Here is a 13526-nt window from a genome sequence, read left to right as displayed (position 1 = left end):
AGTGCTCCAGGGTAGAAGCAAAGGGGCTGGCACGTTGGGATGGCAGTGGGGCAGGTGAAGTAAGACAGAAGGGCTGGGGGTTATGAGGAGCCTGGAGCGTGTGAACTGGTGTGAGGAAATAGTCCAGGTGGAAATTAGGAGCATTGTGATCAGGAAGGAGGAATGTCAAATCTGAGATCCTGGAGCTCGAGTAACCCCGAGTGAGAAACCACTACCGCCTTGTTGCAAGCCGGGTTGTACCAGGATGGAGATGAAGACCAGAGCAGTGCGAGGGTTCACAGCTGTTGGTCTGAACTGAATAATCAACTTTTATGATGAAACTCGCCTGTGGAATGACTAAGGATTTTTAACCAGCTCAGCTACTGATTATGAGTTTCTCCTTCAAATTGTAGAAAAGGCCATAGTGGAGAGGAGTTCCCTTAGGAGAGCCTCCTGGAGTGTCCTGGGAGAGGGCTCTGGACAACATAGCCAGATGTCCCAGCGGAAGTCAGGATTCCTAGCCTGCTGTCAGCTCACAGGCAGACGGGCTCCCACGTCTTATCCAGCTCTTCCTATTCCATTTGTGTTTTATGGGCTTTCTTTTTCGGAGACCTAGGTGGCTGGGCTGTTGAGCACGAAAGTCAGAAGCAGTGCCTCTACCTTAGGGCTGATTCGGTTTAGAGCTGTGAATAAATCACTTCGATTCTCTGTGTCTTGGGGCGGGGGAGTTCAGGATTAACACGTACACACTACTATATATAAAATAGATAACCAACAAGGACCTACTGTTAGCACAGGGAACTATATTTAATATCTTCTAATAACCTATAATGGAAAAAATCTGAAAAAGAATATATATATGTATGTATAACAGAATCACTTTGCTGTACACCTGAAACTAACACAACATTGTAAATCAACTATACTTCGATAAAAATTATTTTTTTAAAATTAAAAATGCAAATTTTTATATACATAAAAAGATAATAGTGGAAACTCAAAAAAATTCTCCATGCCTCAGTTATTCTCACAATTAAGTAACACAAACATAGATTTTTTTAATGCCTTGAGTGACTTCCTTGTACAACTCAATGAATTTCACAATTTAATGTAAAGAAGGCACACGTACAACCAGCTATATCATAAGGCTAAGGGGATATAACAGGTTGTGATTAATTCTGCTTGAGTCTGTTGCTAAACTTCACAGAGGAGGTTATAGCTGAGCCTGGATTTGAGAGAGAACCAGGGTTTGCCAGGCGTAGAGGGGTACTTGGCGATGCAAAGTGTGTGGCTTGTTCAGGGAACCAGGACAGTCTGTTCTGCTTTTTTCTATGCAATGAGAATAAAAAACTAGGTCTCCTAACTCCTGCTCCAATGTTCTTTTACTTTAGTTTTCTTCTGCCTCAATGTTCTTTTACTTTAGTTTTCTTCTGCCTGGCCTCCCTTCCCTGCATCTTTGCTTAGGCATTCTTGGGCACAAAAGTACCAATGATAGGAGGAAATAGACTAAAAGTCATCTGGTGATTGGAAATCCGGTGAACAATTTAAATATTGTTATGGATACCTCCCAAGTGGATGAACTACACCCAGATAAACAACATCCAAGTCAGATGTTGTTTCCTGTTGAAAAATCCCTAACATGTTCCTTGTCTAAAATCTCACCGGTTTTACCTTTAGAAGCAAAGAGGGCCAAAGGAGAGTCTTCTTTCACTCTGTTTTTGAACAATCATCCATTGACACATTCTGGGCCACCTTTCCTCTGATAATTGCTGATAGGAGGAATAAAGGATGGGTAAGTCCGTGTTTCTGTCTCAGGGAACTTGCAACCCAGGAGGGCTCTCTGCACACACAGCAGGGAAGTAGCACGTAAGTGCAGACGTTCTGCTAACCGAAACGTGTGGAGTATAGGTAGGTAAGCACTCTGGGAGGAAAGAAATTAAGATGACCTGGAGAAAACTTCATGGCCAATGTGGGATTGAACTAAGGCCTTGAGGCTGTCTAAAGAGAAACTGAGAATGAAGCGACCTGCTTGATTCTTGGTAGCAAATAAAAAGCCGAGGTCTTGGGACCACCAGGAGAGTGTACAGCATTAGCTGCAAAGGGGTTAACGTTGAATTGCTAGGAAACGCCGAACTCCTTACACAGCGCACCAACCCAGCTTTCCTTGGTTATCAGATTCTTCTATGGAAAGTACATTTCCAGTATTGATTTCCTGCCAATGGCAATCTGTGGCTCTCTTCGGAGTTCACCTGGGCTGGCCCGGGTCCCAGCAGGTTTGCCGATAGGTGATGAAGCTTCCTACAGGCGAGAGGCTGCATAGCTGAAGCCAGACCATGCCGAATGAAGCCAGTGGTTACACTCTTGTGGAAAGTCCTGGGAGGCTTCCTGTCCCCAGGCTTTAATTAACAGGCCGTTCTGACATCAGAGCTTACCTTTACCCAAACAAGCAGTCTCTGAAGGAAAAGAATCACCACACCAGCCAGCCTGGCCATTGACCTTAGACTGCTCAATGCATTCTAAACTGTTCCCAGCTCCTCCAAATTCTCCCGCTAGAATTAAACACAGATACTACTTACTGCATGTGGGTGGTGCATTCTGGGTCTGTAGTGATGCGTTTTGAAAATAGTACCTGCTCAAGTGAGGAGGTGAGCTGAGATGTGGGAAGGATGGGAAGTAACAAAAAAGAAAATACAAGGAATCCCAGCTAAGAGTTCCAACTGGAGAAAGAAAAATCCCCAGGACAGAGCAGCAAATTATAAGGCTGTCTTTTCTTTCTCCTGTCCATGTTAGGCGGAGCCACAGAGGAAGAGGTTCAGAGGTGGAGGGGTCACTGAGCCCAGGTGACATGTGTTCCTGGCACACTGGCACACAGGTGTGCCTCGCCTTTTTTATAGGCAGGGTTCAGCAGCGCCAGGTGCCCACAAGGTGGGGGATTGACTCCCTTCTTAACTCTGTTTGGGTTTGTGCGCTGCGGGAAAAGTCTTACGACAATATTGCATATACTGGTTTTCCCAAGCTAAGAGAACATGATTGCTGCCTTACCAGCAGATGTTACACATTTTTTTCCCCTTTAACCCCCCCCGCCCCCAGCCCCATGACCATTAGCTTACATCCGTGGTGGCAAGTATAGCTAGGTTACTCCTGCGGACAAAAAATGTTGCCTGCCATTCCAGTAAATAGTGAATGTTGTCCAGCATCAAGCCCTCATCCACTGCAGCTGCCCCTGCGGTGAGCCCTGAGGGAAATTCAGGGTGGAGAAAAACTGGATACTGACCCTACATAGTTAAGATGCATATCAGAGGAATAATTTCAATGAGCCCAGACTCTTGCATCTGCCCATACATAGAAAAGCGCTAAAATCATTAACTTGAGATGTCTGTTTTTCGAGATTAGCAGTGATCTTGCGATGTTCTACTACATGTTGTTGTTTTTCCAACAGAAACTCCTATATATCCAGGCTCCTCCCTCACCTCTTTGGAGCAGATCCTCAGAGTATGTGAGAGGCTGACTCCTGGCCTATAGTCCTCAGTAAGGTCCCCGAATAAAACATAATTCTCAACTTTTAGGTTGTGTGTTTTTTCTCTAGTTGACACTCCTGACAATAACTTTATTACATGATCTGCTAACTAGTTGAGCTCAAAATCCACAGAATAATACAAATAAGTATGTATTCCTTTATAATGCTGGGGTGTTTTGGCAGGTGGGGGGGAGGATGTACTAATTAACTGTACTAATTAATCGTTTTACCAGTTTTTACAGATTTCTGTCAAATATTCCTATTTGTTGAATAGCAGTAACTTCATTTACAAAAGTAGTAAATATTCATCGTCAAAAGTATTATAACAATAGTATCGACTCCAGATGAAAAGTAAAATTCCCGTCATCCCACCACTTAGCAATATCTCTATCAATGTTTTATTTTAAATTCCATACTTTTTCTGTGCCATAGGTATATCTTTACAAAAATGGGATGCATACTTTTAATTTGCTTCTTCCTTGTACTAATGTCTTTCATTCATGTATTTATTCAGCAAATCTTTGTTGAGCATCTACTATGTGCTGGTCAGTCACTGTTCTAAGCGTCGGGGAGACTGCAGTGAGAAACAGAGCACACGTTTATGTCCTGTGTATCTCTCTATAACAATAAGTGTAATATATCTACATAATTATTTTAATGGGTGTGTAGTATCCTATTGTACAGATTTTATCATCATTAAATCAGATCTCCCATTTTTGGATGTTGAAATGCTGTTTGTGTTTTAGGTTTTCTTAAATATGGAGTGGATATGCATTAACGGTTGGTGGATCTGAATCCATGTTAAAATTGTATCTGCTCAAAATAGGATTCTGCCGCTCTTTAAAATATGACTTTATAAACAGTGGTAGGATACTTGGCAGATGTGGCTGCAAAGATCAGTGTGGGCCCAGCAGCCTCTCACTTGATGGATGACTGAGGGGGTCCTGGGGTTGTCTGAGGCCACTGCAAGTCCACCTCTGTCTCTGGTCAGACCAGAGGCTGCTCACAGCAGGGTTCCAGGCCTTATAAATGGGCATCAAGCTGGCATTTTGGCTTCTGTTCCTTCTCAGCCATTTATGGCTTTGCAGCATTGTGGGAGGCTGGGCTTCTGTGGATTCTGGAAGCGTTTCTCTGCTGTCTTTGATGGAAATTGCTGCTCTTTTGTTCTCTGTCCAGCAACCAGCAGGCCACCTTCCTGACATCTGCATGAGGCCGTGACACGAAGTGATGTCACAGGATCTGTTTGTTGGTGACTTCAGCACACTGCTGGATCTTCAGCACGAAGCAAAACATAGTCCAGATGAATTATAGAATTTCTTAGCATTAGAACGTATAGAGATGATACCCTCAGTTTTATGGACAAAGACACAAGTGTAGAGAAGTTGAGTGGTTTGCCTAAAATCCCATAGTCAGTGGTAGAGCTGGAACTGCTAATTCCTCATCCAGGGCTTCTCCAGGGAATCAGCTATTCCAAGTTTGTGGTCAGTTCCCATAGGGCCCTTGTAATAGATCAGGGAACACCATTGCTTTAGAGTCCTCTATTTGGCCTCCAGATAAAATGTCATCAGTACCAAACTATGTCCGTTTCGCAAACATGGAGCTTTTCGTTTTTTTAGACGGCATACTCTAGGTGTAAAACTATTAGCATTATTAATAGTTTTAAAGGAGGACCTGAGATAAAACTTTAAGATTGGACCCCTAAATAGTCCAAGGCATGATGTAACATTTTATAACACTTTCTTGTGAATGTTAACTGAATTCATGGTGTAGACGTTGTTGTACTCAAGAAATAAAACTTTTAATTCCAATCCCATTATAATCTAAATCTAATTAAAGCTCTTAATAAAGCAGTTGGAAGAATCCCAGAAATGTAACCAAAAACATTCAATTCCTTTTCAATTTTCAAAGATTGCATTAAAATCAATTATAAGGTAGAAAAAAAATATATATTTATTACTGAATTATAACCCTTCTGTGCGTTCTTTAGTTCAAATATTGCTGGTACTTTAATGTGCATGGTTTGCCTTTTCAAAGCATCATTCAGCTACTGCCCATTTTATTATTATCCACACTCTTTATTTCCTGAGAGGTAGAGAGACAGGAAATCATCTCCCACCCACCCTTGTTTATGAGGAAAATGACCCTGAGTAGCTGAATGTCTTGGGCATGGCCACATAGCTCATTGTGTAGAGCAAATATTAACAGCCAGACTTCCCGACTTGCAAACCATTATTTCTTTTTGTCCCTTAACCTGGCAGAACAGAAGGAAATTGGTGCCATACGTCTGGGCCTAAAGAACTATTTGTTCAGTAAATCGTGATTAGGTGTATGATTATTTTATATGCCACATATCATCTTAGACATAGGAACTCGCATGCCACACAGCCCCTGCCCTTAAAGCAGCCGGGTGTGGTGGGAAGTGAGCTCATCACCAAGGGTCAGGGCCCCAGGAGAGAAGTGTGATGGGGAGGCAAGGCCAGGGTAGGTGGGGCACCCTCATCCAGCCTGGGGTTAGGAAAGCCCACAGGCAGAGCTGGCGCCTGGGCAGAGTGTTGATGAGCTGGGGTTGCTGGAGCCGCCCTTGTGTGCAGAAGCATACAGGGGAGATAGAGAGTGTTGTACCTTTGAAAAACTCCAGTGTTATGATCCAAGCCATCCAAGTGGCCTGGGTGTGGGCTCTGGGAAAGGAGGCTGGAATAGGACCTGGGAAGGAGGTCTACAGAAGGGCCTGTTTGCACGGGCTGAGAGTTTGTGTGGTAAACAATGGTGCGCTCTTGAGGGACTTTGGGGAGGGGAGTAGTGATCAGTCTCCGCTTTTAAACTATCACCGTGAAGTGGTTTGGAGACCAGAGGGCGGGTTTGGGGATATGAGGTGGGGGAACCATCTCTTGAGGAAGAAAGGTCAGTTATGAGACTGCTGTTTTCCTCATCAACACAAGTTCATCTTGAAGGCCCAAATCAAGGGGGAGCGGTAGAAATGGAAAGGACAAGTGGATTCCAGAAACGTTGAGATAAAATCAACAGGCCTCCATGACTGATCAGAGGTAGGGACAGGTCAAGTCTGGGCTGAAGGAGGAGGCTGAAGAGGTTGAGTTTGAAATGCCCGTGGGATATTCAGTTGGACAAAACCACAGCTGCTGGATATTTGAATCCAAACTCAGGAAAGATCTGGCTGGAGGCATGTATTTGGGGATCCTATGATAACAGGGCCTGGCTGAAGAGAAAGCCTGCGTGCAGCAACTAAGGCCCAACACAGCCAAAAATAAATTAATTAATAATTTAAAAAAAAAGAATGTGGATCAACCATAGAGCTTTTTCAGAGCAAGGACTGTCTGCTCAACAATATTCCAGGCTACCAAGGCCACAGAGGAAGAATAAAATAAGACCACCCACCTCAAGCCGCTTACAAGAAGAGTCAAACTTCACGAATCAACAGCCACCACCAGACTGCACGTAACGGAGTGTTAAGTGGAGAGAAATACAAACAGGCCTCTACGGAGCAGAGCTGCTCTTGGGAGGATAGGACTTACACATGTGAAGGGGTGAGGGGCGGGCCTTCCAGGAAAGGGGCAGAACACGACCCAGGATGCTACGGCCTCTGTGGGCCCACGAGCAGCATGCGGAAGACAGAGGAAGTGAGTGCGGCGGGTGGCGTGGCATTAGCGAAGGGAGTTTAGGTTTGATGTTGCAGAAGGAAGAGGGGAGGTTTCTCATCCGTGGAGGTTTTTTTTTTTGTTTTTTTTTTTTGCGGTACGCGGGCTTCTCACTGCTGTGGCCTCTCCCGTTGCGGAGCACAGGCTCCGGACGCGCAGGCTCAGCGGCCATGGCTCACGGGACCAGCCGCTCCGCGGCATGTGGGATCTTCCCGTACCGGGGCACGAACCCGTGTCCCCTGCATCGGCAGGCGGACTCTCAACCACTGCGCCACCAGGGAAACCCCATCCCTGGAGATTTTGCTTGTTCAATCCTTATGTCACCTGAGCTCGGGGGACTCTTGCTATAGACCGGTACCTCCTCTCCTGGCTTAAGTGACACCGCCCTCTGTGGTGCCGCCTCTGCTTTCTTCTTCCATCACCCTGTCAACTGTGGCGTCTGTCCCCAGGGTTCCACCATCGGCCCCCTTTTCTGCCTCTGGTACCTCTCACACAGACACTTCTGCCATGTCCTTGGCGGATTCTCAACCACTGCGCCACCAGGGAAGCCCGTTAAACATTTGTGAGGGCTGAAATTTGTTGCATACAGATTTGGGTTCTCAGGAGAGGCAAGTCCAAAACCACTTGCTTTCCAGAGCATAATTAAAAAAAAAAATACACACACAGTCTTTGCAATTAGATTTCATTAAATTTAGGCTACATGTTAATTTTGTTCAGCTCATAAGATTTCTCAGGATAGGGCTTTCCTGGTGGCACAGTGGTTAGGAATCCACCTGCCAATGCGGGGGACACAGGTTTGAGCCCTGGTCCGGGAAGATCCCACATGCAGTGGAGCAACTAAGCCCGTGCACCACAACTACTGAGCCTGCGCTCCAGAGCCCACGAGCCACAACTACTGAGCCTGTGTGCCACAACTACTGAAGCCTGCATACCTAGAGCCCGTGCTCCGCAACAAGAGCAGCCACTGCAATGAGAAGCCTATGCACCACAACGAAGAGTAGCCCCCGCTCGCCACAACTAGAGAAAGCCTGCGTGCAGCAACGAAGACCCAACACAGCCAAAAATTAATTAATTAATTAATTATAAAAAAAAGATTTCCCAGAATATGCCTTGGTTTTTACCAACCGGATTGATGACTCATTTGACCTTGAGGTTCAAGTAACTATTGCTTATCTCAGATTTTCAAGTTCCCAGTGAAATTAGTGGGTAATTTAAGATTAGGTGCTCAAGAAATGTAGGCTCTCATTACTAATATCAACATTGATAATTTTTGTATTTCGATATAATACTTCATACTAAATAAAATACATAAAAAAGCTTTGTATGGATGAAGAGTGCTTTTGTCTTTGCCAGTTCAAGACTATTTGAGACTTGATTTGGAGTGGTTTACAAGATCCCTCATTTAAAGCGCCCTCTTGTGTCATTACAATGATGTGCAACTCTACAATGGATGGCGCCAAGGGACAGAATATAATGTCTAAGTGAAGGGTCGGTCTTCACCAAGATGGTTCCAGCCATTGAAACGGGAGGAGCATATGTGACAGAAATGCTGGCTGGTGGGTAAATGTTGTGATAGTAGATTGCAGAAGTCTCTTCTGACTGATTGCATTTTCTCAATAAAATAGGAAGAAGGTTAGGCTGAGTGAGGATGGATGAAGAAGTATAGGAGATTTGAAGAGAGAAAACTACTAGGTTCCACTAGGAAGACATTGGGATAATAGACAATGAATATACAGCTAGATCTTTTCATGTCATTAAATACATTCACAACATATTTCTATTGTTTGCTCACAATTCTGTTTATGGCTTAAATTATGGTTCTATGATTTTTTAAAACCAGTTTCCTATTGTTGAACAAGGAAGTTCTTTCCAATTTCTTACTGTTATAAATAAAATGGAACAGTGTCTCTTGCTATACCGTTCCTTAAAAAAAAAAAAAACTTTTGTACTGATAGAGCCTGTCTGATGATTACATTTTTTTTTATTTGAGCGATTTTTAGTGAGTTTGTGTTGGTAGCTCACTGTGATTTTTTTTTTTTACGTTGGCGGTAGGAGTTTATTAATTAATTAATTAATTTTTGCTGTGTTGGGTCTTCGTTTCCGTGCGAGGGCTTTCTCTAGTTGTGGCAAGCGGGGGCCACTGTTCATCGCGGTGCGCGGGCCTCTCACTATCGCGGCCCCTCTTGTTGCGGAGCACAGGCTCCAGACGCGCAGGCTCAGTAGTTGTGGCACACGGACCTAGTTGCTCCGCGGCATGTGGGATCCTCCCAGACCAGGGTTCGAACCCGTGTCCCCTGCATTGGCAGGCAGATTCTCAACCACTGCACCACCAGGGAAGCCCCACTGTGATTTTTAAAAAATAATTAATTAATTAATTTATTTTTGGCCATGTCGGGTCTTCATTGCTGCGCACAGGCTTTCTCAACTTGCGGCGAGCGGGGGCTACTCTTTCATTGTGGTGTGCAGGCTTCTTATTGCAGTGGCTTCTCTTGTTGCAGAGCATGGGCTCTAGGCACATGGGTTTCAGTAGTTGTGGCATGTGGGCTCAGTAGTTGTGGCTCATGTGCCCTGGACCGCAGGCTTAGTAGTTGTGGCGTATGGGCTTAGTTGCTCTGCAGCATGTGGGATCTTCCCGGACCAGGGCTTGAACCCGTGTCCCCTGCATTGGCAGGCGGATTCTTAGCCACTGCGCCACCAGGGAAGGCCTGAGGGTTACATTTTAATGTCATCTAGCAAACTCGAAAGCTTTAAAGGTACCCTCACTTACCTTCTAGATGTCATTAAAATGGGGTGACTGACATTCCCATTTTACAAGATGTGACTTTGCCTCACACTGTAGTGAGCAGTAGAGACAAAGTCAGAATGTCAGAGCAGTAAGCGATCTTGGTCCAACTCTATTATTCTACATACGAAAAAAAAAAGGAGGCTCAAAGAAGTTGTCTGCAGTCCCGCCTCCCCAGCTGCACTAGCACACCCATAGTTCCCTCGCTGTCTTTGCTCAGCAGCCCCTCACCGCATCTTTGCCCATTTTACTCTTGTTTCCTGTAGGTTGCATCCCCGTGTAGCCATGACGACTGCCATCCTGGAGCGTCTGAGCACCCTGTCCGTGAGTGGACAGCATCTGCGCCGCCTGCCCAAGATTTTGGAGGATGGGCTGCCCAAGATGCCCGGCACCGTCCTGGAGACTGACGTGCCCCAGCTCTTCCGGGAGCCCTACATCCATGCTGGGTACCGCCCCACCGGCCACGAGTGGCGTTACTACTTCTTCAGCCTCTTCCAGAAACACAACGAGGTGGTCAACGTCTGGACCCACTTGCTGGCGGCTCTGGCCGTCCTCTTGCGGTTCTGGGCCTTTGTGGAGGCCGAGGGCCTGCCGTGGACCTCTGCCCACGCCCTGCCCCTGCTCCTCTACGTCCTGTCCTCCATCACTTACCTCACCTTCAGCCTCCTGGCCCACCTGCTGCAGTCCAAGTCCGAGCTCTCCCACTACACCTTCTACTTTGTGGACTATGTGGGCGTGAGCGTTTACCAGTACGGCAGTGCCCTGGTCCACTTCTTCTACACCTCCGACCAGGCCTGGTACGAGCACTTCTGGCTTTTCTTCCTGCCCGCAGCCGCCTTCTGTGGCTGGTTATCTTGCGCCGGCTGCTGCTACGCTAAGTACCGGTACCGCAGGCCTTACCCAGTCATGAGGAAGATCTGTCAGGTGGTGCCGGCGGGGCTGGCCTTCATCCTGGACATCAGCCCCGTGGCACATCGCGTGGTTCTGTGCCACCTGTCTGGCTGCCAGGAGCAGGCGGTCTGGTACCACTCCCTGCAGATTGTCTTCTTCCTGGTCAGTGCCTACTTCTTCTCCTGCCCGGTTCCAGAGAAGTACTTCCCGGGTTCCTGTGACATCGTGGGCCACGGGCATCAGATCTTCCACGCCTTTCTGTCTGTCTGCACACTGTCCCAGCTGGAGGCCATCCTCCTAGACTACAGGGGGCGACAGGAGATCTTCCTGCAACGCCACAGCCCCCTGTCCATCTACATGGCCTGCCTCTCCTTCTTCTTCTTGGTCACCTGCAGTGCAGCCACTGCAGCCTTCTTGAGGCAAAAAATCAAGGCCAGACTGACCAAGAAAGATTCTTGAGGCCGGCAGGTGGGGTGCGGTGTGGAGTTGGCCTGATATGATTTGGGGAAAACCTGAATCAGCAGTAGGAGTTGACTTTTTGTTTTTTAGAGCAGGCTTTTAAATGAGTACGTATTTCCAAGGGTGGCTATGGCTATGGCATTAGGAAGCCAAAGGGTCCAAGAGTTTTGCTGTTATTGTTGTGAATGAAAGTATCCCTTTATCCTCTGGGCTGTAGCCTTACGAGACACAGGAAGGGAAGGGACCTTGGCTAAAATTCATCGGACACTGAATTAAGAACCATCTTCATGCCTGAAAATTTAGTAGAATTCCGACTGTGGCCGCCAGGGGCAAGGCCTGGTGTAAAGGGATAATCCAACTGGACTGGAGAAGTTAGGAGGTGGCTAGACCACACTGTATTGAAATGAGCATTCTTCTATGATGCTGGTCTTTGGTAATTGGGTACATTGACCCAAGGACCCGATTTCATTTGGATTTCAGATCGTCCTGGGTGGAGAAGTCAGAATCTTCAAGAAGATTCTGTAAAACCCTCAGACCTCATGAATTACTCGGTTCGTCTCACTTCCGGTCCCTTCTCTGGCCCACTCTAGCACTGACCCTTTTCTCAGGATGATGTCTGCCTGGCTGTTTTCTCCCAAGTGCTGTTCACTCCCATCTGTACCTTGCATGATGATAGAGAGGACGATGAAGCAGTCATACTTCCAGGAAATGCTTGGATCCATGGGGACATTCAGGAAACTTACTCTCATATAATACTAATGGAAACGGTAGTAGGAAATACAGTGCCAAGAGCCATCAGGAGGTCCAGCCAGCAAGCATGGATACCGTTTGGTGTCATGGGACCCTTCTGGTTTATACCTGTGCGTTGCAGGATTACTTGAGATCTATTAGGGCTGCCTTACATGCCAGAAGATCTGGAGCTTTCTCCAGAGCATCTTCTCCAGATTTTGACCAGCATGTTCAAAAAGCCCCTGGTAGCGTGAATTGGTTCTGAGAGTCCCACTAGGGATCTGATTATTTCAAGAGGAACTCAAGGTCCAGCCTCTTAAATAGATGCGGACCCGCATAACTACCCTAGTTCAGGTCCTCGGGGAGGCAGTTGTACCTCAGCTTAGAGCAGCTTAAATTAATCAAGCCCCAGGACAGGCACATGTGTGCATTCATGGTGGATTGGTCCCTGAAGGCTCCTTTGGGTGAGGATGGTGAACTGGGCACCCTGTAGCCAGAATGTTCTGTTTAGGACATAGCTGCCCAGCAGCTTCTATGGGGTAGGGGGGGCTTGCGGTTGATGTGTTCTGGCCACGCAGCCCCCCTGAGGACTGCCTTCTGCACTGATCCAGTGAAGGGGGCTGCATTGGAACCCTCCCCAGAGGCTGTATTTCCTATCAATATAAGGTCTGTTTACTAAAAAGGGAGGTGGGTTTTCATTCCAGTTTGATGAACCTCCTCTCTTCCTAGATTACTTTGTTGTCTTCATATCTTTGTTTTCTTCCTTTCTCTTGAGAGATGTGTAGAGTTTGTGCCTTATAAATGGAAATGTACGAACTTAATACACTTAATACATGGCCTTGTGGAATTTTCAGTTTGGGGTTATAGGGATAAGAAAAAAAGAATTAATTGCCTTCCAAACCATGGATGAAAAAACTTATGAATATCAGAATTGCTTATCCATCAGAAGACTCTTCCAACCTGTATTTTGGAGGGAAAAATTCAACTGAGCCTTTCCTGTAATCTTTATATCAAGAAAGCATATGTCGGGACTTCCCTGGCAGTCCAGCGGTTAAGACACCCTGCTTCCACTGCAGGGGGTGCGGGTTCAATCCCTGGCTGGGGAACTAAGATCCTGCATGCCATGGGGTGGCCAAAAAAAAAAGCAAGCATATGTCTTGTCAGTTATGTTGTTTTCCTAGATGGATTTCTCCTGGGAATCCTCAAATACCTGAACTTCTGTGCTACCCAAGTGTCTTACACGAGCTTCTGGCATCCAGGCCAAATTCACCGCCAATAAAGTGAGCAACACCAAACCGGTTGAACTGATGAACAAGGGAATGGAAAGTTGTGTCACACAACACTGCAAGTAGAGGGTCAGTTTTTTTTTTTGCGGTACGCGGGCCCCTCACTGTTGTGGCCTCTCCCGTTGCGGAGCACAGGCTCCGGACGCACAGGCTCAGCGGCCATGGCTTACGGGCCCAGCCGCTCCGCGGCATGTGGGATCTTCCCGGACCAGGGCACGAACCCGTGTCCC

At 46.5% G+C, this 13526-nt stretch overlaps 1 protein-coding gene across 1 annotated transcript in view; it reads left to right on the top strand.

Annotated features, from left to right (window-relative positions):
- Nucleotides 1-12840, top strand: part of PAQR8 (progestin and adipoQ receptor family member 8) — a 35677-nt gene extending 22837 nt beyond the window's left edge. Inside the window, exon 2 of the mRNA XM_022582110.2 lies at nt 10198-12840. Within this exon, the coding sequence (XP_022437818.1) occupies nt 10217-11281 (1065 nt within the window). The 5' untranslated portion in view covers nt 10198-10216 and the 3' untranslated portion in view covers nt 11282-12840. The remainder of the gene's footprint in view (nt 1-10197) is intronic.
- The last annotated feature ends 686 nt before the right edge of the window (nt 12841-13526 follow it).

The sequence above is a fragment of the Delphinapterus leucas genome, chromosome 10 (genome assembly GCF_059928025.1).
Source record: "Delphinapterus leucas isolate spDelLeu-1000000601 "Yukka" chromosome 10, BTC_Dleu_Yukka2, whole genome shotgun sequence".
In the NCBI taxonomy this organism is placed as follows: Eukaryota; Metazoa; Chordata; class Mammalia; order Artiodactyla; family Monodontidae; genus Delphinapterus; species Delphinapterus leucas.
The sequence above is the reverse complement of the archived record's forward strand: the minus strand, read 5'-3'. Positions and strand labels throughout refer to the sequence as shown.